Source organism: Rhamphochromis longiceps, linkage group LG6, assembly GCF_057381845.1.
Source record: "Rhamphochromis longiceps isolate RC_006_pf linkage group LG6, R_longiceps_female_GT1.1, whole genome shotgun sequence".
NCBI classification, from domain to species: domain Eukaryota; kingdom Metazoa; phylum Chordata; class Actinopteri; order Cichliformes; family Cichlidae; genus Rhamphochromis; species Rhamphochromis longiceps.
Genome location: NC_140562.1, coordinates 25313036 through 25340358, shown reverse-complemented (window position 1 = coordinate 25340358; position 27323 = coordinate 25313036). Strand labels below are relative to the sequence as shown.

Here is a 27323-nt window from a genome sequence, read left to right as displayed (position 1 = left end):
TTAAAAGCAGTATTTTAGCAAGATACCGGAAAGAAATTCAAACCACAACACTGGTACAGTACTTGAAACAAAATATGGGCCGTTCTGTGTTAGCATGGTTTCCCCGTGTCTCGGGGTACTCCGGTTTCCTCCCTTAGTCCAAAGACACGGGCATGGGCTGTACCTTTCTCTTGCACTGTAACATGATTTAAATTGCACCTTTCCTATTCCCAACAACAAAACTAGATTTAGAGAGAAAGTTTCCAATTAATGGTATTCAAAGGGTCAAAAATATAAACAAGAACAACAAGATTAGCCAAAAAACTCCCGTCGACGGCTCAGTAAATTAAAGATAGCTAACCCCCTGAGAACTGTTAGAGGGCTGAAAGCAGCAGACACACAGGAAATGAAGGCCCACTGGAGAGTAAACAAGCAACATACCATAAGATCAGGCACCCCAAGAGGTAGTTAACTCACGAGAGATGAGACTGTTTTAATGGGGCACTAAAACTTGTTTTAAGTACACATCTGGAGTAGATTCTTCCAGAATGTGGCTGTTTTACAGCTAATGACCGGTGACGAATCGTCACGCCATCATCCTCTCTCACAAGTCATTTCCAACTATGAACAGCTAAAAAGGCAGGCACTAAAACTTGGAGCTTGTGAGACACAAAGACCTTGGACATAAAGTATTAAAAAGATTCTGACAGATGTGTAGATACACCTGTCTTGTGCAACTGCAGTACAGTTCATAGTGGGATTAATGTGCATTCACTGTGCAAGTAAAAGATGCTCAAATCGTTTTAAATGCACAATCACTCATTCTTACAGCTTCTATCCAGAGTGAATGTATCCTCATGATATTATTGTTTTTTAATTTTCACTAAAGATTATTATCTTATATAAAAGATACGAAGGCCAGATAAGAAAAATCTACGGCAGCAAAAACCTTAATAAAATATGGAGAACACAATAGTTTGCTCAATCATAATTAAAATATAAATATGATGCAAAAAGGAGCTCAAATCTACGATGAGGTGTTGTGGTTTGAGTTTTTAGCGATTTTAAGTATCTGTTCTTGAGGCAGCGGTGATGAAAGACGTGTTAGTGAAAGTGTTCAGCTGCATGTCTAGTAAGTGCTGGAGAGAATAGTTTGGATCCATTAATTATCCACATCCATTCGCCACAGATGCAGCCATTTGGATGAACTCTGCACCAACTGATGGAGCGTGTGGATTCAAACAGCACCAGCAACGGTGATTAATATGAATTTGCATTCCAATTGCATGAAGTTCAAAAATTCATCCCACAGAAATGTTCCTTTGCATTAGCGTGTCCGCGATTATGCTGCTTTTCAATTACGTGCAACCCCTCTGTATTTCTTCGTTCTACTCAGTTTAATGTTCCTGTACAGCTGAAAAGTCCTTAAGCCAGCTACGGTCACACTGCATTCCAGGAAATGTGAGTGTGGCAATGTCTTGCTGCAACGCTCCATGACATCAAACTACACTCGCTGTGTTCCCTCTGGTCTTAATCATCTCACGAGGCCTTCCATATTATTGATATAGCCATTGCATAAACACCTCCTTTTATTAGAGCACAAAATCACATGACAGGCTCACTTTGTCCTCCAGTGTATATTACATTTTTATATTGCAAACACAAGCATTCTATTCTCAAGTATTTATCGAGCCATAAATTCTAGCCTCCCTTTCTAGCCATAAAATTTATGGATTAAAGAAATAACTGTGATTATTTATTTATCATTTTCTTCTGCAAAAAAGTCTCACAGGCTGTCTGCAGACGTGAAATACGTGTTTTGCTCTGATTTACTCTCTCTCCCTGGTTCTGTAATTGACAGTGCATGACTCCTCTCAGCACGACACAACCTGCTGTATTGATTAAAGCTGGGGAGGCACATATTACACGGTGACTCAAGCTAATGTGAAAAGGTCCATGTCTGCTGACAAAGCAGCACTGCCCCAAAGAGAAATCACACATTTCTGCAACTGCAGGGAGTAAAGACGTAGGAGTGGACGGGCCACAAAAGACTGTGGTATGAAATCAGCAAGTACAATTACCAAGTAAGCAGGAGTGAACCCCACAATGTGTGCAAATATTTGTGCACATTGCTTTAGAATTCCCAAATTTTTGCCAGATCAGGAGTTCTGTGAGTGTCGACTCTGCAAGCATCTATTCAGCAAACAATTTCAGAGGATACTTGAAATGGCAAAGCTTGTTGTTCCAGCTCAGTCGTGCCCAGCCATTTGAGTCTGTGAGGAAGTGTGGGAGACTCTAGGAGCAGAGCACTGGCAGTGAATGGGACCATGAGAAGTCAAGAGCACGCATAGAGTGGGCCACTTGTGATCCTGCTGACAAGTGCTAGACATCCCACTTGAGTCATGGCTAGGTCTAGAGAAACAGAAATCAAAGAAAAAGGGTGATTAGGATTCTGCTCACAAAACAGCAGACTGAAGGTGCAGCTCCTCATAACTCTGGAGCGAACCCACGCAGACACGGGGAGAACATGCAAACTCCACACAGAAAGACCCCGGCCTGATGGTGAAATTGAACTCAGGACCTTCTTGCTGTGCAAGATAAAAGGCATGGTTGACCTAACTTTTATTTCACAAGCTCAAGAGATGCTCCCATGATCAAACATTTTCTCTTTAGAACTAAAGACAGAACTGATTCAATATAGCTGGATCAATGAAACATAATGGGAGAGTCAAAAGAGCTACTGAGTAATTTCATGGCTTTAAAAAAGAAAATGAGAAAAGCCTGAAGGAAGGAGAGGGAGCACGGGAGAACAAGCAAAGTAAACAAGCTTGGCTTGAGCCTACTGGAGTTACTGGGTTTAGCAAAACATTCCAAAGTCTTCGAAACAGGCGGCCTTGTGAGGGAGAAACAAGTGGGCTTTAAATCACTGAACAGGAACAGTGTTCATGGCCTCTAATTCAATCATAATACTAAGAGTGTTCACTCTCACACACCAGCAGTGACACTGAAGTGGCTACCAGGGCCCTATTTCAGGAAGCCGGTTTAGAAAACTCAGAGTGAAAAACGATACTCAGGGTTGAGTAACCCCGAACTGTCCAACTCGGAATATTCGGTTTCAGAAAGGCTGATAACAATTAGTTCAATCAACACGGAGTTGCTTTAACCCCAAGTTAAACGCGCGCACGAGGATACATAAAGCCCTGATTAGTGGAGCACAGATTAAGTGAGTCACCATGGAGACGGAGGGAAAGAAGGCGCGGTCAATGTATTTTACAGCACTTGAGGCCGAAATTCTGATGGCAGCATATGCTGATAACATGCAAATTTTGCGGAAAAAAAGTAACACAGCCTCAGCTGCAAAAGAAAGGGAGCATGCATGGCAAAACATAGAGTCAATGCGTGAGTGTTAATATAAACATTGATCTAGGGATTTCCACCCATTTAACACGTTATTTTATTATATTTTATTTTATTTTGTATTTTATACATTTTATTTTGTGACGTGATTTGAGCGCAGGTGCAACCCAACAGGCCCCCAACGTTCCTGGCAGCAAGTAAAAATGAAATATAAAAATATAGTCCAAACAGGTAAGGTGTAATTGTATCATGGGCCATAGTGCTTGGTCTGTTTGTCCGATGTAAATCAATTGCAGTTAGAGGCTACATTAATTTCCCCTCTGTAAGCACTTATTGAAATTATCTGAGCACATTACAAGTACATATTTGCTTACTCTGTATGCTCAAATGTGACCCGTTATAGCCAACAGAAAAAAAAGCGGAGGCCCGAAAAACAGGTGGGGGTCCTCCACCACCACCACTCACAGAGGCTGAGCAGTTGGCTTCCATATTTGTGATAATGTTGGCAGCATCACATATGATCTTCACAGTGCAGAGAACACAAATTAGCATCCATTACTATAATGAAATAATTTGTTAGTTTGAAATGCTACAGGGAACTATGTACCTGTACATTGATGCTGTGGAAAGACTTCCTGTTCACATAGTCTCCTTCATTTACTGAAGTGAATGTAAAATGTAAAATTTAAGTAGTAGTTCAAGTATCACCACATCATGAATTAAGTTTCGTTCATCCTGCTACCTGCAATTTTGTGGCATCCCTCTTTGATAAATCTTGTGGGTCTATGACCGGGGAACACCACAAACGAGTACAGGAGACGTTTCAGTGCAACTGTAACATTCCTGACTGCCCGACAGACGGTAGCCTTGGAAACGTGCTCAGCGTAACCAATATTATACAGAAAGCTCCCGTTTGCAAAAAACCGAAGTGCGATACAAATAATATGTACAGAACTGAGAGAATGTCCGTGATGTGTCACATGAGCAATATTAGGCCTGAGGATTTTATTCAAATAAATTATAGATTGTGCTGAAAAACGGTAACGTTCACACAGGAAATCATCAGGAAATGATAAAATGTCCAAACGCGCTCTAATCACTCTCTCCCGGCGGAGAGCTCTGCGGAGAATTTCGGCTTCAACATCTACTGGCTCTTCAAGGAAGGGGCACGCCATGTCTGACACTTCCTACAGTCAGGTTTCTGACAAAGAGGCGGAGAAGGTCAGGGTTAGTTGAAGTAAACCTGCTAGGGGGCAGGTTAGCTTCACGGAGTGTGTCGTCATAGTAACTCACTCAGAATTAATCTAAACTCGCTTTGTGAAACCGAAAACCCAGAGTTTTCGTTAACTCAGGGTATACTTACTCAGAGTTTGCACTAAACCGGCTTCCTGAAATAGGGCCCAGTACACTAACGTATAGAACGATGGGACACAATCAATGACAACAATTGAGCCAAGCCTAATAAACTGGGAGAGGACAAAGTGATTTACTGACATGAAGGCACAGGGGATTTTACATTAAAACATATACATGTAAATATGAAGTAATAATACGAGGGGGAGGTTAATGGATGTAGTGAGGGAGTGAATGAGGGATGGTGCAACAGAAGAGGATACAGAGGAGGCAGATGATCCACTTTGGCGACTCCAAAACTGAGTAGCTGACATAAAAGGAAGAAAGACACTTGCAGCCTCAGAAACCATCCAGCCATCCATCCATCCAGCAGCCAACCAGCAGCCATCCATCCATCCAGCCAGCCAGCCAGCCAGCCAGCCAGCCATCCATCCATCCATCCATCCATCCATCCAGCCATCCATCCAGCCATCCATCCATCCATCCATCCATCCATCCATCCATCCATCCATCCATCCATCCAGCAGCCATCCATCCATCCATCCATCCATCCATCCATCCATCCATCCATCCATCCATCCATCCATCCATCCAGCAGCCATCCATCCATCCATCCATCCATCCATCCATCCATCCATCCAGCAGCCATCCATCCATCCATCCATCCATCCATCCATCCATCCATCCATCCAGCCAGCCAGCCAGCCAGCCAGCCAGCCAGCCAGCAGCCATCCAGCATCCATCCATCCATCCATCCATCCATCCATCCAGCAGCCAGCAGCCAGCCAGCTATCCATTTTACAATTCAAGGTCTGGGGTGGCTGGAGCCTATCCTAGGTATACATACAATAGGCAAGCTAAAAAGAAGTGTCAAACTCTGATAGAGGTGATATATGCATTAAAGTAGATGGTATGAAAAACAGCACGACAATCTCAAACCTCGTCCATGAAACTCAGACAAGGTGCATTTTTTAAAAAAAAGGCAAAATATTTGGAATGCATAGACCTAGCATAAGGAGCATAAGGCTTTAGACACACATAACGCATTAAAGGTGTTACATTTTATAATCCACAGAAAGCTTGTAACACATTTTTTGAAAACTTGGTAGTACCAAGGTGGAAACTCAAACTTTTACAGCCCACTGCCCACAGAAGCTGGAGAAAAACAGACTTTTCGGCAAATTTAATTCATTTCACTTTCTCCTTTAATGAGGGAAACACACTGAACTGAAAGTGTGGTGTTTACTACACAAAACAAAAATCATGCAGCAATGGGAAAAGGTTGATTACGAGGCTGAAGGAAAATACAGTGTGTCCCTGGCATGTGTCCCATAGTCATGTCTAGTCAGGAATGACTGTAATCTTATATAGCAAACATACTTACACTAACGCGGTAAAAGGGTCCGTGCATGCTTTTGCGTATTCCCTCAATTACTCACACACTTACACACCCACAAAAACAAACTGTTTTTATGGCTCTTTCAGGAGGTTCAAACATAGCACATATCCCTCAAGAGACACACGTGGGCTTTAATAGAACCTCTTCCACTGAGATCACAGGAAAGGAAAGTAGTGTTGGCCTACTTTTCTTCATCTTCATGAAGGATGAAAAACACGCAGAGAAGTAGACAGCGGAGTGCACTTGATAAAATAATAAAGCCGTGCTATTTATAGTCACAAATGAGCAGCTTGACCTAAATGTCACAGCAAATGCTCAAATGTGACGTCTGAAACTGGTGGGTGCCCAGAAGGAACATCACAAGCCATTCTGCAGAATGCACGAATGGACGACCACAAGACAAATCACCAGAGGAGCATCTGCTGCGGCAAATTAACGATACAAAGAAAACCTTAGTGGAGAGTTTTGTCCTGAAGCCACTTTGACATCAAGATGGGAGTAGAAAAGGTCAACTTTAGAAACAAGGACCTCTATTAGAGTTGTAGCCAGGCTCGAAACCCTAAAAGATGCACGCAGCTGTGATGTCAGCCATTGGTCTGTTGACTTCTATTTTAAAGCCTTAAGATTAGGCTCAGCATTTGCCTTTCTTTTGGAATCAAGTGATCATATTCACAAACAGGGTCAAGTGATCCAGTTCAGTGATGTCAACCAGGTGAAGTGAAGCCTAGAAGCTGAGACTGGTTGGAAAACACCTCAAAGAGGCCACACCCCTCACAAAGCAAAGTCATAAGCCTTAATACAAGCTGAACACACCTACACAGGTATACTTGTAAACATAGCTTTTCTGGGTGTTTTTGTCTTTTGTCCTCTCGTAAATGGCTTTTCAGATCACTGAAAATGGAGCTTCTGAAAAGTTCCTTGACAATTTTAAGAAACTGTCAAAGCTGTGCAACTTAACCTCCTTTGTTGATGTCAGACTGTGAACTCCTTGATTGTCTGTAGGCTTCTGATTGGCCAAGATGAGATGTGACAACCTGCACAAAACCGTCTGGTACATTTTCATTGCAAATTTGAGTAACAGAAAATGAGTATACTTATACTTAGTATAAAAACCATAACTATGTAACACATCATATGTAGATCCCATATCAAATTAACAACTTTAAAACGAGATGGGACAGTAATCATAAGCTTTTCTTTTCCAGTTTATAAAATCTGTGCATTAAACATACTTTTCTTTCTCCGGGAAATACAGAAAACTTACATTTAGCTCACATGTACATATTGTGACAAACTGCAGAGAAACAATTAGTGTGACTGGTTGGTTTGTTGAGCTATTAGAAAAGTTGCACTTGAAATGACCTGCCACTTAAAAAAAAAACTTACTCCATTCATGCTTGCTCATCTTCAGTAGAGCTAGCTAGATGCTGAAAACGCGACTATTTACACGCACAATGAACGCATCACTGACGTGAGAAGACAACGGAGATGTGCTAAAGGTGTAAACAGCCGTGGGATGTCATTATTTTCTCATGACTGATCAAATAACTGGCTATCAGTGCCAGGTTACAGCACATGGCTAAATAAACCAGTGGACAACAGTCTGCCAATCACACTTGAATACTCATTAGTTGAAGGTGCAGGAACGCTGCTCTTGATCGGCTACCATTAGCCATTTGAAACGTGCTATAGACAAGTGTTGCGAAGACAAAAAAGTACAAGCTGCAACCCAACAAATAGTTCAGAATAACAACATAAAAGCAACAGCAAGGTGAACATGGTGAACAAAGTAGTGTGTGATACAAGCTTTTTCAGTCCCAGCAGTTAAAATGGACTTTGTCGAGAAAACACACAGAGTGATTTTGTCTTGTTTATCTGCAGCTAAAACAGCCGCTAAATTTTCCATTCTTGCTGTGAATGTATGTTGTTGAAGCTAATTTGTTACACAGTTGCCTTGTCGGTTTTCATTCAAAGAGGTCTATGCTGATGTCACAGTGGTGCACCCATTCTGACTTCCTCTTTGGGCGTCCTTCAGGCGTGAAATGACTCTGTTGGGTCCCTGTAGAGCCACAATAGGTCCAGAACATCTGTGTGGTTTAACAGTAGACAGAGTCTGAGCAGACCGGAACATGTCTATGGGCACCCCACTGACCCACCCTTCAGACCCATACAAAAGCCTGGCTGCCACTTAACAATCACACATGGACAAGCAGGGGCACAAAGACGCTCCCATATTGAAACACTAGCACTTAAATGCACTAATTCCCAACAGATAATTTTCAAAGTAACATGTCATGACCTTGATGTCTCTGTTTTGGCAGTGGTGAAAAATTTTAAGTAACATTATTCTTAGCAAGTGCTGCAGAGTTATTGGTTTCCCCAGTCCTTCATCACGCCCACACCACTTTGGTCCAGATGGTTATGTGTCAGCACCTCGTCAGCTTCACGTGGCACAAAGCAGGTTTTTGTCTCTGTGTGCTTCTGGTACAAGATGGACCCACTTATATAGTTCAAAATGGATGGAGCGGTAATGCAGATTTGGAAGTGCAGTTATTTTTGGTTTGTTCATTTTGGCGTTGAATTATGGCTCCACAAAGACTCGGCACAAGCAAACACAGTCTGTGCTTTTTTATAATTAATAAAGCTGGTGAAGCTGCACACACATAACGGCTGCTGTACTCATTTAAAATTTCACTAGTTCGCAAGATCTTAACAAGGGACACTGTAGTCACGCCAAATAACTTATTTACTATGCAAAAACCCCAAACATATATGTAATATTCATGGAAAAATGTGGCTCTTTTGGATAGACTCAAATATGAAATAAAAAGTTAGGAATAGGTTACACTATATTATACGGTTACTGGGACCTTAAAAGTCAAGGCTCGGACAAGAAGTTGAATTCTTTCATGAAGATATAGATAAAAGTTAAGCTAATTTCAACACGGCAACCGATTTAAGAGGTTGCTGTGAATAACAGTGCCTTAGTCTTGTAGTAATATTAAAGAAATTGCTGAAATGCTCTAAAATAACCAACTTAATACACCTGTTGCCTCCCTTCATAAATAGATTTATTGATCAAGATCTGGTTCTTATGCAACAGTATTACCCTATGAGCATTACAGTAGAGATAAAGTAGTTAGACCTCTATGGTAGCTGTCCAAACATGGTGCAAATGTAGAGCAGAAATAAGCAATCCATGATTACATCTCAGAAATGGCACAATGTTAAAAATGAGGTTCAACACAAAATGTGAATTTTGTCTAAATACAGCCTTCAGAGAAACTTCAGGTCACATGCATTGTTTTAGTGCACAGTTAGCATATGTATAGATGACACCTTTGTTAGGCTGATAAGAATTAAATTCAGCAAGATTTGATTTAAAAAGAAAAAAAAGGAATGTCAGACTGGCGACATGCGGGTGTACTGCGTCTCTCGCCTTTGACTGAGAAAACATTCGAATGGCTTTTGTCTGCAGCCTCATTGGTTTACTATCTGCTGACTTTCATGGTTAAATTTCATACCTGTGGCCTAAATGTTGCATTCATTGCTTCTTAAAGAAACGCTGTACTGAAAAAGTAGGCAGATTTAAGTTGGTCTTGAGAATAAATAGCTTGAGGAAGCGGTGATCTTTTTGCTTACGTCTCCAGTAGACAGTGTGTACAAAGACTGGACTAGAAGCTGGGCTTTGTCAGTGGATGAACTCTGCAGTTGAGTACATCTTTCTCCTTTCAGCTGTAAACACACTTAAATATGTGATGTAAGTGTAAGGATGACAAGGGTGGGAAATGTCAACAAGGCTATTGAGTTTCAGGACGTGTGATACTGTGCAGAAGTGAGATCCTTGAGGATCATACTGTCGGTGTTTGTTAGAAAATGCACATGCGTCATCAAGGTTTACAGACCAAAATCAAGTCATTGTCATGAGTTAATGTAAATAAATATCATCTTACCCATCTTTTGTCCTCTAGAGGTCAATTTAGATGAGAAATCATTTTACAAGGGACTAAAAAGAGTCTTGTTGAAATGCTGTCATCTCCAGCAGCAAGAGAAAATGTTGGACTCACACATAAAGATTATAGAAAACTTTCATTAAAGCTTCATTAAGGGGCTGAAGACGTGTTAAGCCTGTTTGGTTCCAAACACACTAAGGCACAACTATGAATGTTTCGGTTCAGAACAACATGTTCCTGCACACTAATGTCATGAATGACATCACGCACAGTCAAAAGTTAATTACATACACATTTGCTGTTGAAAGCCTTAAAACTGAGCTTAAATCTTGAGGAAGTGACATGTATTGAAAAAACAAAAGGGAGAAATTAGTGTCACAACAGGAGAGCTGTAATTAGATCCTGTCATAATTCTTTAGCCTACTTCTCTAGTCTTCTCTCTTTCATGTAAGATAGTGATCTATGCTGCAGTGTGAGACATATCTGGAAGTGTTTGTCGATGGATATTTATTACCTGGTGCTCTTTACTTCTACTGAGGTTAGGTCCACAGGGCACTCACCTCTGGATTGATGGGGATTTTGTGTGACCCCCTTTGAAAAGGCACATCCAACAACCGAGCTGAGTTGCAAAGAACACAGATTTTAAACATGACGCAAGGACATAATGTGGCCTTAAATAAAGATACCTTTTTCTTAAAAGCACTTTGAAAAGACCTGAACTTGTAGTGGATGTCAGCCATCTGGGGCCAGCATTCCTAAAGAGCATCTCTGTAAATGCACTCTCTGTGCTGCTGCTTTTATATGATCAGGGACTATTTGTATTATTTAAAAGCAAGCTTACCAGAGACCTGGAAGTCTATTCTAATGGACTCAGTCCTATGTGTGCATAACCAACTCATTAGTTATACATGGGCCAAACCTGGTCACTAGAGAGACAGAGTAGGTATGACAGCAACACTGCTCTCTTTAAAAAGAAAGCGTCAGCCATGTTCACGAACATCTACCAAAAACGAGAAAGCTCTAAACATGACACAAACCCGTCAAAACAATCCGAACTGCTTGTTTCCTTCTCTGAGCTTCAGTACCCCACCCATCCATTAAATCCCAGTCAGCTGTTGTTCTATTGATCTGTTTGTCAGAAATACAGCTGACTTTACAGAAGCCTGGCCATAAATCCTGCCTCCTCTCTGAGACAATGACAATGCATTTTTGTCATAATGTTGCGCATCATCTTAGAGATGATAAACTACACGTGTATGTTTTGTATCTAAACATTCATATATGCAAACCGTTAAGAGGAAAGTAACGAGAAGAAAGGATGTGCACACTGAACCAGCAACAACACGAACATGCTTTTGCCACTCACCTGCCAGACGAGCCTCTCGAGCGGGCTTGCTGAGCATATCTAGGGCTTTGGAGGTAGAGGACCTGATGTGGTCACTGAAGGACCTCTGCAGTAGCAGCAGCCTCATGGAGCGAGACATGGTGATCCACCTAAGCTTACCAATGTCAGACTCCCACTCTATCTGCACACTTATTCCTGACTAAGTTGTCTTTTGTGCATTTCCCTCTCGTCAGTTAATTGGATAATATCTATCTGGAATAGCTTAAACATCACTATCATCAGTGCTCAAATATCCAAGCGTAATCTGACTAGTTTCTGCATCTACCTGGTTTTGAGCTATCTTCTGCATTGGGCTGCTTCTCCTTCTCCTTCTGTTCTGTTCGAGTCTGGACTGTACACTCCCGTCTGCTGCAGCAGGCATCAGTGCGGTAACTGCTGGGACACATCCAGCCAGTGCTGCAATGCTCTCATATTCTATTCTGCCAGAGTGTGTGTATGTGTGTGTGTGTGTGTAGTGCTGTGTGTTAAGGTGAGTAAGTGCTTTCTGACAGAAGCTTCATCCCTCTCTGTGAATAAATGAGTGGGTCACAGTCACGACTTGCATTTTATCCTGTATGTCTCTCTATTTTTGCCTCTTAACTGTTCCACCTTCCTTCACATCCAGTCTATTTACACCTGCCCTTCCCTGTCTAGACACAAGGAGCATCAATGCCTGTTATATAATGTATTTCCAAGCCAGCATGCTTGTTCTGAAGTTCCACCTGCCCTCACCTTAAAGAAATAATACGAAATGGAAGTGACGGCAAAGAAGGGGTGCAGGATAACATCTAGATCCACTCAGAGAGGACAAAATGTTAGAAGCAATTAAAGAGTGAAAAAAAGTGAGTTTAACTTGCTTTGACCACAAAAACTTCTGTCATTCCCAACAGTCAATAATCACTTTCCTAAGCCAATCCTGTGTTAAACCGTCCGACTCATAGCATGACTTACTGTAAATATATTATGGACAGACGAGAACATACAGTGAACACATACAAACACACACGTCCATAAACACAAGCTCAAGTAAATTCTATTAGTTATTGAGAAACACACATGCACTGCTGATTCTTACATAACCAAACTTAAGCTTCTGAAATGGCCAAAAACAGCATAATACAATCCGTTACTACTTGTACCACCGCGGTGTTGATCGGATAATCATGATTTGGCTTCTATTTAGCAAGTACAACTCTCTGAGATCAGCGAGGAAGCTTAAGCATTGGCTGAATTTAAAAAAAGAAGCTGTAGTAACATTTCGAAAACTTTAAACTGATTTTTGTACTCTTTTATTTTTTGGTGTTGATTTGGTGTCACATTGCAAAGGTGGGGCTACACAAGCTACTTTAAGCCTTTGAAAGATAAAATCTAAATAGGAATGTGCCTTTCAGTCAAATAAAAGTTTGTTATTACATTTTAAATGGTTTTAATATTTCATGCAAATTTAATAAAATGCTGTAAAGACAAAGAAAACACAAACTTGCACGAGAGCTACGCTGTGTTTTTAATGTTAATGCTTAGTACTCTATTTTTACATTAAAAAAGGCTCATATTGTTACCTGTATGTGAAATGGTAACTTCTTTTTAATTGAATGCTTTTAGATTTACCAATTTGCATAAACTGCAATTGTAAATTCACCAATCAATAAACTAAGGGCTGTGGTTCAAAAGGTGGAGGGTCATTCACTAATTAGAAGGTTAGTAGTTTGGTACCTGGCTCCTCTACTCTCTATTTGCCCTTGGGCAAAATACTAAATCCCAAATGACCTCCTATGCATCCATTAGCATGCTTGCTAGGAAACTGGGAAATACTTGCAGTATTTGTTATGACCACCTTTATTCTTCAACCTATCTTTCTTGTAATCTTTTCAGGAACAGTTCTCCAGATTTCTTTCTTTCTGAGATCATTGTCATGCTGACAAATCGAGCTGTTGCCAATCAGATGTTTTCCAGATGGTACTGTGTTATAGATTAAAATCATAATGTGGTTTTCTGTGTTCATAATCCCATAACTTTTAAAAAGACTTGCAATAACATTGTCACGATCCTGGGTCTTATGACCCAGTGTTTTGAGTTTTAGTTCATTTTGATGTTTTAGTTTATGTAAGCCCTTCAGGTTCCTAAGTTCATTTGTTATCATGCTTAAGTGTTTCTAGTTCTTATTATTTTCCCCTCGTGTTTCCAACTATGGTAAATCTCCCCTGCTTTTCATGTGTTTCATGTCTGTGTCTTACATTGTGAAGTTTGGGTTGTCATGTCTACGTCTCATTATGTTTCCTGTTTTATTGTGAAGAGGTCTGGTGTTTCTGTGTTAATCGTGTTCAGTTTTACTCTTCCCCTGTGGCGTTGTTATGTTCATGTTGATCTACTGTTCCTTTCTGTTCCATGTTTCAGATCCCTATGTTCTGTCTCCCCCAGTCTGTTAAGTTCACATGTCTTGAGTTCCGTCAGTGTGTTTCCTGTTTTACTTTCACAGTCTGTTCTATGTTAATGTTTCTAGTTTTGCTTCCCTTGCCTCGTCCTGCTTAATTACTCTCAGCTGTGCTCTCCTCCTGTGGCTCATTCCCCCTCGTTATCCCTCAGTGTATTTAAGCCCCATGTTTCTCTTTGTCAGTGTTGCGTCCTCCATCATAGCTGTGTGATTTTTCCCTGTGGCTCCTTGTGCTTTAGTTTTTCCAGTTTAGTTTATTTTGTATTGTTTTTCGTGTCCCACTCCACGCCAGCAATAAAGCTGTGTTTTTTGAGTTTACCTTTTGTCTCTGTGAGTTTGCGTTTGGGTCCTACTTTTGCCTGCACACAGCCGTACTGTGACAAACATTGGCTAAAATGCAGCTCCAAACTACGACAGGCTTCGCCATGTTTTACAGATGGCTGCAGAGGCTCTGTTGTACCTCTCTCCTGACCTCACCTGTTGTTGTGATAAAGATTTGTTTCAAAGACTTGGATGTATCACTACATAAAAACTGTTGCCACTGGTTTTCAGTCCAGTTCTTGTGTCATATGTCATACCTGAGTCAAAGTTGTGCTTGAATGACTCATAAGTCAGTATTTAGTGAGATAACTGTGTTTTCCAGCTACAACAGGACATTATTTTCAGTACAAAGGCAAGCAACAAGCTAGTGATTGCAATGGAGAATTTAGCAGCTAAAGCGCAACATATTTTCTTCAGAAGATAATGAAAAGACAAGACAAACAGTGATTGTTTGACCAGAAAGAAGACTGCAGAAAAATATATTATAAGGTGATAATAATTTCATTTGCATTCAGTTTGTTATGCTGCCCCCAAATAATCATCCAACCAGAAAAAAAGTTAATATCTCACAGTTTACTGAACTTAAAAACACTCTATCGTCTTTTAGACCCAACAGTCTCATACTCGTGTGTGTGTGTGTGTGTGTGTGTGACTATTTGTGTTCTGCTAAACTGCATTTTGTTACATTTCACACTAAGCTCACACTTGAGAAAGATCAGCCAGTCATGCTGATTGCTCCAGCAAGTGAAGGTAATGCTTAGGCTAATTGCAGTTTCAAGATAGCATTGTGCTCATCACGGCCAGTTGACTTTATGGTCTCCCGGGGTTTGCTGAGACTCATAACGTTGGATTGTTGCATCTTAACCTTTTCACAACCTTTTAGTTCATGCTCCCACAACTGTGGACTGATGTCCTGGACAACCTAATAAATAAGGATTAGGGCGTGATAAAGAAAAAGAAACTATGGAAGTATCAGAGTTTCCGTTCCTCCTTCACACACTGGTTTGACTCACATGACATGAGTTGTTGTTTTCAGGCGAGTGCGCTTGTGTGCGTACACCAGGACACAAACAGAAACCCTCTGGGTCAGTGTGTGTGTATCACAACATATTGGTGGACTTTCCCTCTCTGTCTCCAGTATACCTGTGATAGGGGGCAATACGCAGACTGTAACCTGGATATGAGGGTAAATATGCTGAAGCAGAAAACAATGCAAGTCTCACACCTCAGGAAGGAAAGCACTGCCAAATGCCTCCTTTGTCAAACAAGTGTACAGCCTGCCAGGAGTGTGCACGAATACCAGAATCCACAGAATACAGTCTGGAGAGGGTTACATGCCAACATACTGACCCAGATATGGAGACAGGGGTGTTGTGCTTTGGGAAGACTTCAAACAGTGCATAGGAACAGTATGCCAGGGTCTTCCATCAAAATGTCTATGAAAAACAATGCGCCCATTGCAGAAAAGCCAAAGATGTGTTATGTGTGTGTGTGTGTGTGTGTGGCACAGTGTGACTGTAATTGTGTGCAAGTTCCTTTGATGTGACCACCCACTTGATTTCTTAAGCTTGATTTAGACTTCTGTGATAAACCTACATCCTAACTTACATAGTAACCGGAAACTTCTTTTGTCCCCACATTGCAAACTTCCACGGCATTCTAGTCATTGTGCTACGCGTTGACCTGACGTGTAGATACAATTTTCAGGAGGTGCTCGTCAGGTTACGCAGAACTTTGCTGCGTAGGGTTAAAATGGAGTTCCAGTTATGGCGTAGGTTATGATGTAGATGCAGAACTATACACTCCCTCACATGCTAGCTACCAGTTAATTCAAGGTATAAAAATGAAGTTTCCGAAATCACGGAAAAAAAAAAAACCCAGACATCTTAAGATATATAAAGGAAAAAAATCCACCGACTGAGTGAGAATCTGAGTGAACCTCAGTCTCTCTCCCTGACAACCAAACAAGGGGAATAAACCAGCCAGGGAGTGACAGAGCCTGCTGAGCCAGGACTGATTCATTAGCCTCGGGACAGCATTGGCATGCTACACCATCATCACTGGGGAGATTTACAACCTCCTGGCTATGGATGAAAATTCCTCCAGGATTATTTAAGATAAAGAATATATTTAAGAGGATATACACCTCTTTGAAAATGATAATAAAGAGAATAGGGAGTGACATATCCAGAATGGCATCAATTGGTTACTTAGTTACCTCCCAACTTATCCATGTTTCTTATTTGAAGCAAAAACCAAAAAATATTTATTTCATGTGATGAAAGCCTTTGCAAAAAATATTCTCACATCCGATGTCTAAAACTAACTTTTTGGTTTCCTGACCAAGAGACAGACAAGCCAATCCACTGGCTAAGCATCGCAGAGATCAAATTTACATACATACATTTACATAGATATTTAGGTAATAATTATGTATGAAACCTTAAAGACATGGTCATTATTTGAAACAAATTATGAACAAACAGAAGGACCTGTATAATTCATATAAATCTACTTTGCTATTAAATGTATTCAAGAATGAAACCAACTTGATGGTTTTGTTAAACATGTGATGTTTATCGACCTTCTATACACTCTCTGCAGTTACCCTGTTCCATTTACTCACCTTTGTGGTGGACAACCTCAGAGAATTACCCGCCAAATGGAAATTTTTACCCACATTACACCTGTTACCCGCCCTTCACACAGGGAGGTAGAAGGTAAGTGCCAGAAAGGTCAGAGAGTGTTTTTTAAACCACAACAGAACTTATTACCTCAACCTTAACCTAATGTCATGAGTTTCTATAAATGGTGACATTAAAAATAAAATACAACCAATATCAAAAAGGTTTCTTTATGCAAAAAGACTAAAAAAAGACAATTTTCTTTTACGTCACAACAGCAGGTAGCTCCAAATGTTTGATTTTGCTGATGTTTTTTTCCTGATGCAACCCCAAAGGGATTTGTGTCTCTGACTGGGATCAAGCCTAAACCCATTACCAAAAAACTAAAATAAAAAATCAGTGACAAATATAAATTTCTCACCATCCATGTAGAACATTTACTCGGCAGCTTCCATGATAGTCTTCTTCTTCTACATACGTTGCATGTATTGTGGGTACTGAATCAATAGCTGTTGAACAGCTATAATAAGACTGATGACGCAAGGCCTCTTTCACCTCTTCTGGCTTATTTCTATAGAACAGGGGAGACTTTTGTTGTTGTAGGTTCGGGAGTTTCAGGAGGAGTTCCTGTTGTAAATTCCCCTTCATGTGTGGTTTCCTTTTCACAGTAAAGGAGATGGATGCCCAAAGAAAGAGCTCTCAAAATTCACAGGAGGAACACTTACTGTAATACAATATGATTCAACCAGAAATCTGAAGTAGCAGAACAGTGAAAGATCAAATGCTTCCAAACTTTTTTAAAATTCCAAACTATCCCAGATATCCTTTGACATCAAGCATGAGGAAACTGGATTATGTACATTCAAAGGGAACAGTTGTGATTTGCAGTTGTAAATCTTTCCACCTCAGACTCAAAAGTTTGAAATATAAACCAACTCAGCTGCAGTATGTTACACTACAGGTCTCCATACAGGAAGTAAAGGAGAGGGTGTCAAATGGGAGGGGAGAGGAGGGGCTGGTTGGGGGGGGGGGGGGTTAGGCCATCAGAGACGGATGGGGGAGGCCAGGAATGTGACCTTGCACAAACACATTGACTCCTGTACTTGGTATGAAGTGGGGAGGGCAAAAAGTGGGATAAGGCAGACTCAATTAAAGAAGAGGAACAAGCAGCAGAAAACAAACATCAGTCATGAGCTGCTGTTGACTTGGCTCCAAATACGAAGAGCTTGTTTACATATGTCAGAGCGCTTTCTCAGATGACAGCGCTGCCGTTAAGAGGGCACGCAGCTGCAGGAAAGAGGCAATTGTCGCAAATGAGAAAAGCAAGTTGTTCAACTCTGCTAACTGTGATGTTCTCTGAATTAAGTGGGACGCTGTGTGGGAACGTGGTCTGTTGGAGCCAAAATGATCAGTCACAAGATCTGCAGAGAAAACGTGATCCTTAAGACACCATCTGTGCTCAGAGGACTGATTTACTTGTTTGCACAGATGACTAAGTCTGTCACATATTCCTCACAGATACACCATATTTCTAAGAACTTCTACTAAAGGAAAAAAAATAGAAAAATATACTTAAATTTCTTTTCCCCCCCGTTTTATTAGATGAGTGGATCAGTTCTGTCTCTTTTACACAATAAGCCTTCTGTCTATTTATTGAGCCTTGTTCTGCTGAAGGTGTATTCCTCTTAAAAGGGAATTTTTCCTTCCCACTGTCACCAAGTGCTTGTTCACAGGGGTCACCTGCTTGGTGTGGTGTTTTTCGCTTATTGTAAAGTGTATTACTTATAATATAATAGACCACTTTGAGGCAACTGCTGTTGTGATTTGGTGGCGTATAAGTCAAACTATTAAATATAGTTAAAACATCTTTTTGGCTGCTTCTTTCAGATTCAAATCTTCACATGAATCATATTGACATTACAGATCAGAAACTATTGACTTTATCCACACGCTGATATCTTTTCACTTGACCAGACGGCTGTGCCTTCAAAAGGGAGTTTTTTTGATGTGAGATTTTCTAATGATTCATTCTGGGTTCCCCACAATTTAACGCTCAGGTCACTTCTAATAAACAATTATCTTACCATCAGCCGTAAATACCAGTAACATCACTGTAACTGGAAAGAATAGTGACTAACAGGGAAACAGGAAAAAAAAACAGCGCCAGACAGACATGATGAGGCAAGTTATTCACAGTCGGAGCATGAAGAATCCCACTGAGGGTATCTAACCCTCCAGTTTCCTTATTCTTCTTATCGCCAACTGCTAGCCAAGACACGTAGGTCCAGGTAAAAAGCCGGGATTTGACCCTGCTATTGGTTGGATGCCCATCATTGTGTTTTATATTTGCACTGGTTTATATTTAGATCAGTTAGGCAGATCATGGTGCCTCTAAACTCAACTACAGCCAAGAAAAAAACACAGAAGACAGACCGACTTTGCTATCAGTAATCTGCAACGTGGATTTCTGACATGTTTACAACATTGCAAGTTTTCACATCAGTGAACATTCAGTTTAAGCTTGTGTGTTATTACCCTCAACAGTGTCTATTATTATCAAACTTAGTTTGGATATCAAGTTATATTGTGGATCTGGATCCCATTCAGCAAAGAACCTGGATTCGTTTCATTTTGTAGGCAGCACATATTATCTTGTTTTGGCAAGACCACTGTCACTGGTTCAAATAACAGAAGCTGTTGTTTGAATCATAAACAATAAAAATGCCAACATTTAGCTTTTTTTGTTACTTTGTGCTCTATCTGCTACACTCTGTCTTCTCTGTCTTCAAAAATTAAAACACCATCATTTAGCTGTTAGCTATTTTCTCTTTAGCTTGCAAATTATGAAATATAGATAATCAAATAATTTAGGATATTGGTAAAAAAGATTTGTTTTCAGTAAGATAATTATCATTACTGTACTGGATACGGATTTAACCAAGTGCTATAATAAACAATTATGTTTTTCTGCTTTCACATTTCAGTTTCTGGTTATGACATGGAGGGCGATGTCTACGACATTTCTAAGTCATAAATTGGCAATAAAGGTTACTCCCAGATGATCCAATAGTACTGTAAGAAAAGCTTCACAGTAGCTAACCCTAGTTGTTAAACCTCACCCAGCCATACCAACTATGTGCTACCTTAACCTGCTCAAATAAAGAGCAGATAAAGGAGTGCTTGAAGTGTTCAGGCCTACAGCAGAAAGCATTAAAAATATTAAATCCTCCAATATAGGCTGTCTTTGCTGTTTTCCTTGTTGTGTTTTTACTCCACGAGGCAAGTCTGTCAGCTTCCTATCTTTTATCCAAGAAAAAGTTGCCTCTGAAGATAAACAGAGGCTTTTTTTATTTAACAAAAATTGCCTCTTTGTTATAGTAATAATACATTTGTGGTAATGAATAAATAAATGAATAAATCTGAGTGTATTCTTAGTTTCAGCAGCATAACATACACATCGCATCTCTCACCTCATCATGACTGTCCTTATCCTCCAATGGTATGCGGTATGTCTTGTGTCTTTTCTTGCTATTACAGTTAACTGGTACTTTGCAGGCCCTGTAAAATCAGGCAATAACCAGCAGGACAGGAGCTGTAGCTCTGCAGAGCAACAGACACATGGTCTTTGTGCGCAGCCAAGCCATAACACTGGCTAAGGTACATCCAGGGCCACAGGCAGGTCATCAACCGTGCCATTAGGGAGCATGGACTGTGGAAACGTCTTGTTGATCACTAGTGAGCTTCTGTTGTTGCACACATAGTAAAATTAACCATGAATGAGCTGTCTTTCATAGCAGTGCAGCAGGAGCCTTCAGGGCATGGCGTGTGATGTAACACTGTCAGAAATGTGTCATTCCAAGAGGCCTTAAATGCTGGCGATACAGAGAGGGCTTTGAAGTGCCACAATGAACACTGGGCCTTGTGCACCCCCCCCCCAAAAAAAAACAAAAAACAAAAAACCTCCCATTGTAACCCCATCCTCCCCCTCCATCCACATCCACGGGCCCTATCACACAGACGCAAAGATTGAGGTTACATAACTTGCTTACAGGGAGTCAGAGTGATTTAATTTAAGAAAAATGAAGAACAGACTTTGACCCCATTGAAGCTGCCAAAGTACTTTTTTTTCCCAAGCTTTAACTTAGAATGCAGGTAGCACTCACATATGCACAGCATGCACACACACACAGACACAAGGACATATTTGGGACATTTTCCATTCAATAGTGGTATTAATTAGAGAGAGAAAGGGACAGACAGAGCAAGCCTGAGTGAGGACTCTCATCAGGCTTTGAGACAGCAGGGGGCAATATGAAAGCCTCATCTCCTACGTCGAACCACCTCTCCGGTATTGTTTACCAGCATACTGACGACATTGGGGGGGGGGGGGGGGGGGGGTGTTTAATGAACACTGCTCCCCTGCCGTCTGTCTGCAAGTAGGTCTGTACATCCACAGTTTCCTGTGCACTATGTGATAGAGAGTGGAGGGAGCATTCACTACAGATTTGAGTTTTTTCTTTAGATCGATTCATAATAAAGTGGCCCATTGGGAGAATTGCAATGTAATGATATAACATGTCAATAGAAATAAGTCTTTTCATCAGATTCATTCATTCAGAATAGATTATTTGTATTGCTAAATTATTCGATAAATATTGCTTAGAGAAACTTGTGTGCTGCTGTATGTATTTGATATAAGATCATTATTTCTATTTGCTTTTTTCCCCCATTTTTCTTTTTTATACAGAGTCTGGAAAGTGAGGGCAAAAGGTAAACGAGGGAAAGGTTCAAAGTTTTGGGCACAGACTCGACATCCAGTCTGGCTCTTATCTCGGAAAGGCGACAGGCTTGATGGTTTCGTAGATGAGTCTAGGATCTTATCTACACTCATATCCAGAGCCTCATAGCACCACAGTCTGTCCTTGTTCAGTCAAACACTCCACCTTCTCTCTCAGTACTTTGCAACGGATCCATCGCAAATTGTCAAGAATCTCCTCACATAAACCACTTTAGGCGCAGACCAGACACACTGAAGACAACTTTCACAACTTCTACGTGACCGAAAAATGAACAAGGTAAAAAAAAAAAAATTATAATAAGATTCTCATCTAGGCAGGCACAAATGATAATGAAAAAACAGCAAGCACTTACCAGCTTTTTCTTTCTCAGGAACAACGGGGGTGCTCTGGGAAAAAGAGGAGAAAAAAAGATTATAGTCACGATAGCTTGGCTATGATGCATTTCCATGATACTTGATGCCACGGAGTGATTCACACAGGAAACTCGCTTGATTTTTCTTAGCACTTGTAAGCATTCCTAAATAAACCTTGACCTAGAGAGTGTAATTAAAATAAGCATTCATCCTGTGTTATTCCAGTGTTTCAGCAGCTACTTATTTCATTCCTTTACATGTTATCCCTCTTATTTGAGGAGCATCTGCAGTTTTATAAACCAGTGTTTTAACACGAGCTCAGCAAATTGTATGTATTTGCTGAACTGCTTGTTCGTGTCGGTCATCTGGCTAAAGAGAAAAGCATGCCAGTCATTGCATAAAAATAAGTGTTGATCTTCGGTATTAACCATATATGCTTCTAAGAATCTTGCCTAAATGGAGCGTATAATTACACCACATTGTTTCATGACATACTGGGTTTGAGATACCAGGAATGTGGTTGCCAAAACCCAATATGCATAATTTTATGATGTGTAAACATTTTAATAAATGGTTACAGTAGATAACAAACCTACCAAAGAATTCTGAAAAAACCACATCATTAAAAGTGTTCACACAGCACACTTTCCTGTGAGTTAATGTTGATTCAGCTCTCACGTAGGTCGTCTGGAGAGACATTACTGATAAAATCACAACACATTTTGTAGCTGTAGTAGATTCTTATTATTCTAGTTGCTTAATATGACCTTTTTTGGATTTGTTGCAGGTTTTAGAAAATAATGCTGCATCAACAACCTTTCTGGGTAAAAATAGAACAGTCTGTGTGTCGTTTCAGTGGTAAAGTGCATGTGTGTCTGCACGTGCGTAGAGTGGAGCATTCAGCTGGAATGTAAAGGTCTTTCTTGGTGCTGACTTTTGACCTCAGGGTCTTTTGCTGATCTCCACACCCTGACCTGTTTAATCCAAACTCCCCTGGAAGAGATCAGACAAAGTAAGCAGGACCATTCTTACAATGCTCTCACACTGCCCAGAGAAGAATTCTGTTTTCATAAAGTCTAAACATTGTGATATTATATGCGATATGATATTTGTATTAGGATGAGTTTACAACTCAATGTTTATTTTCCCCTCAGAAATAGCTAAACAGCTTTAATGATGTTTAAGTATGCTGTTACAACTTTGACCTCTTTCATTCCATCCTTCTTTTAGAGCGATAATGCCTCAAATGGCACCAAAATTCAAATTAATCACATTGAGTGGAAGCAAAAGAAATGAATCATTCTTGTTTCACCTTCAGGTGATTAAAAAACAGCAGAAGTTAGAAAACGTCAGCCAAGAGACCAAAGGTTGTGTCCTGTCTGAGAGCTTGGTTTCACTTATCACTCACTGATTTGTTTCATTTTCACTCGCTTATTAGTTTAGGTTTAGACACCAAAATCTACTTGGACAGGTTTAGGAAACGCATGTTGAAAAATAACACTTTCCTATTGCATTTAAATGTGATGCCAAGGGTGCACCCATATGCAATGAGTTTGGAGTGAAAGACCTATCCTACTAATGCCTAAACCCACATTGTGGCACAAATACCACAGGACAGCTGGCTGGAAACATGTAGTTTGGGTTAACAGTTGAGGCAATTGCCCACACACTCACTTTGGCTGAAGAATGATCACATTCTGTTCTTCCGAGAGTCCTTACTCAGTGATACTGGCATCAGAGATTGGCATAAGGAGTCCTTTGGTGATGTGCCATAATGGACTCAAAAAAATGAAGATCCTTTAAAGAGTGACTATTTCCTTAAGGAAAAAACTCCATTCAAGAAAGAAGATATTTAGTGTTTCCCTAAAAGACCAACTTGTAACTTGTGTTTTATCCTTTCTGTACCATCCGTAAGGTTGGGAAACACGTTACCTTGTAAACATATTTCATTTCAAACATTCTGGACTAATGCTGCATTTCATTTACCTCAGAGATCGGGTTTCAGAGCTGTGAGTGATTTCACTCATGAATTGAGCAAGTTTTAGTAGCAAAGTCAGTTGTTTTACTTCCTAGCAAGGTAGAACTATTCATGCATCACAAGAAATACAGCGCAATGATGCTTTTTTGCACGTAAAAGATCTCCAGCGTGATCATGGAAAGAGCCTAGTCAGAGCTCTGCGTATGGCTTATTTATCGAGTTAGAAATACACAATAGTGGCTGTACAGTTTTAAATCTTTACTGTTTTACTACTGCATATGTTCACGACTGCCATCATGTCTTGTTAAGTCAGTGTTGGTGGGGCTGCTCTAACTATTCGAGTTGGAAATTTGATTTGAGGGGGTGTTCCAGTTGGAAATTCTGACTAGGAATTTTGAAATTGAGCTGGAATGCACTACAATGCAATACGATGCCTCTATCATCATTTATCACATGTAATTTTTGGATGACGAGATACCGCAATAAGCTTACAGAGAACCGGCGTTACGCTAGTAACCAAATAATTTCCACTGTTTCCTGAAATTTGATGTCAACACTAAACTTTACAAATCTGATTAATACAAACTCCCGGCCTTGTAAATGTTTCTTTTTTTCTCTGTTAGTATGAGCACAATATATTTTGCCATAAAGGGAGCATTACTTTGATTATTAATCACTTTTAATTTCATTGGCATCAGGCTGCAGTACGGTCACATTCAAGAAAGAAACATGACTAATCATTACAGAGCAAAAAATATGGCTACAGGCGATTTGCTCCTCCAGTCTCAGAGGCAGCCCCTGTATTTTATGACTGAATAACCACAGGTATGACACGGTCTGGCGAGTATAAACACAATGGCTGCTCTTATGCACGAGTTTGTTTTTGCTAACGTGTTTGCTGATTCACGCTGGATAAATGAATTATCTTGGTCCTAAATCCAGTTTTTAGAATCCGAGTGAATTATCTGCTCACACATAGTTTAAACTAAAATCCACACAAAATCGTAACTAGATTTTTATCTGGCGATGCATTTGTTTATGGTTGTTGAGTATGCATGTGTACGTGTTTATGTCTGCACATGTGTAACATATCATATGTGTGCTGAAACAGCAGTGAATCATTTGTCGGTCACTTTCAGACGTAACACGGGTGAAGTTTCCTCTGTGGACAAACAGCTTCACAATTTATTGCTAATTAACAGCCTAAAAAAGACACCAGGGAGAAGCTGAAGGCTCCTGTCATTAAATTATCCGGAACAAACAGAACATCAGCAGTGAGGTGATGCCAGACATACATTTATACTCAGTGCTGTTTCAGCTGTTGCACACGGGTAATATTAGCTCTGCTTTTTCAGCCACAATGTTTTGTTACAGGAAAACATTATGAATGGTATGAGACTCAGCTAAGATAACACAAGCCACCTGCTCCATTTTTGCCTTTTCATCAGCTGGATATAGGTTAGAAACAGTATTTATTATTCTTGTTTCGCCACAATATACAATTTTATTTGAAATACTACCAAAATGCCAAAATATATCCTCAAACAGCGTTTTATATTTAAACAGCACCACATTAACTCAGATTTTGTACATGTACAAGACATGTTATTCCTTTATATTGTAGCAAAAAGGTTCTTTTTAAAAAAAAATCTGAATGGCTAATGTTTTGTATTTTCATCTACAACTCTGAAGGATGGAAATATGGGAGGTCTGTGTGGCTTCTCTGTTTAGGTCTAACAAGACATTTCAGTTCACCAGTGCACCCATCTTATTGTGTAAACACGACACCACGGGTTCCTTTCAGTGACCCATGAGATCACTTACACACAGTGTAAACCTCAGCTTTCACGTACTGTTGCGTTTCACTTTATGATAGCAATTACAGATAATGAATACATTTAGAAATATGTTCATATATTTATGAGAACAAGAATGTTAACGAATACACGTAAGTACCAGTGATTTCACTGCACCACACTCACATATTTTCTTAATGCTTTTCTGTTCTCCCCCACTCTGCATGCCACAGTGCAGGTTCTCCCAGTGTGGGGTCGCCCAGGCCGTGTCAAGTGTCCACTGGGGAGCTGCAGGCTGCACAGCACACAGGCATCAGCTGCCTCATTTACTGCCACTAATTTACTGGAAGTGGTTGGTGTTGGGGCACAAGGGGTACGGTATGCGTCTGCCTCATGAGTATGTAGTGGCCTGCAAGCATGCGTGCCTGCATGATTACACACTGTAGGGTTGTTAATTAGGGTCATTACTCTAAGCAGCAGGCCGGTGAAATTGTTTTTGTCTTGGTTTGGGTTTTTTTTCTCCAACAAATCACTTTTAGTGAATACATTTCAAAAATCCAGGTATGAAACTTTTTTTGTATTTATGTATGTATTTACTTTACTAAACATTTTGGATATTTTGATTGGAATAGTATGGAGAACTTTGACACTTAATATTACTGCCTTACTCTAAAAGCTGTTCAGTTATTCTAATGTTTGTTAAGTGCTCCTGGCAAGCAGGAATCAGGTATATATTTTTAAAATATTTATCTAACTATTTGTAGTATATGTCCCCAGAACAGATGCTTGTGACACCCTTTGATATCAAAATTCTGGAAACATGATGAAAACACAACAGAATTTGTTCTTGTAGTAGGAGGAAGCAATAGTGGAGTTCACTGGGAACAGGAGAACTGAGTAAAAAACTCCAAAGATTAAACAAATATAGCATGAGAGCAGAGAAAGATGCAGTGGACACTTTTCATTGCTTTTAACACTTGTTTTCACCTCAGCTTTTTGTAATGTTAGAACTTCACCCTTCACTCTTTCTTCCTGTCCTTTGTGCTGGTGTAACAAGTGAAGTTCCCCAGTGTGGAGTTGTTGGTCAGTCATTTCTGCAACTGACTGACCAACAACAGCACAAGCAAGCATGGCCCAAGGCCGGTTGTAGCACTTACTTTGTACACTCTCTCCATCTGACAACAGAGCTTTGCAAGCTGGAGCAGAGTTACATGCATGTTACCTCTGCTGGACCATCCTTGTATAATGGAAATATGGGAGGTCCTATTCACCAGGGGTCGCTACAACGGATGAATCCCGCAGGTTTGATTTGGCAGATTTTTAACACCAGACGCCATTCCCGAGGCGACCCTCTCTCACTTGAAACAGGGCACTGCACAGCTACAAGCATTTTACCTCATGTCATACTTTGCATGGTTGTGTGTGTGATAAATAAAATTTGAATTTGAACATTCACATGTTATATGAATATGTTAATTACAAACCTTCAATGTAAATAAGTGTTAAATAAATGGTCTGCTACAACAATGCTGGTGATAAAAAATTACTTTTTAATACAGGAGTTTACGTTAAAGTACATGGGTTTGGTGCTGTTAC

General features: G+C 40.2%; 1 protein-coding gene across 1 annotated transcript in view; it reads right to left on the bottom strand.

Annotated features, from left to right (window-relative positions):
- Nucleotides 1-27323, bottom strand: part of dlc1 (DLC1 Rho GTPase activating protein) — an 86605-nt gene that overhangs the window by 39008 nt on the left and 20274 nt on the right. The window contains exon 5 of the mRNA XM_085409857.1: nt 21953-21986. Within this exon, the coding sequence (XP_085265983.1) occupies nt 21953-21986 (34 nt within the window). The remainder of the gene's footprint in view (nt 1-21952; nt 21987-27323) is intronic.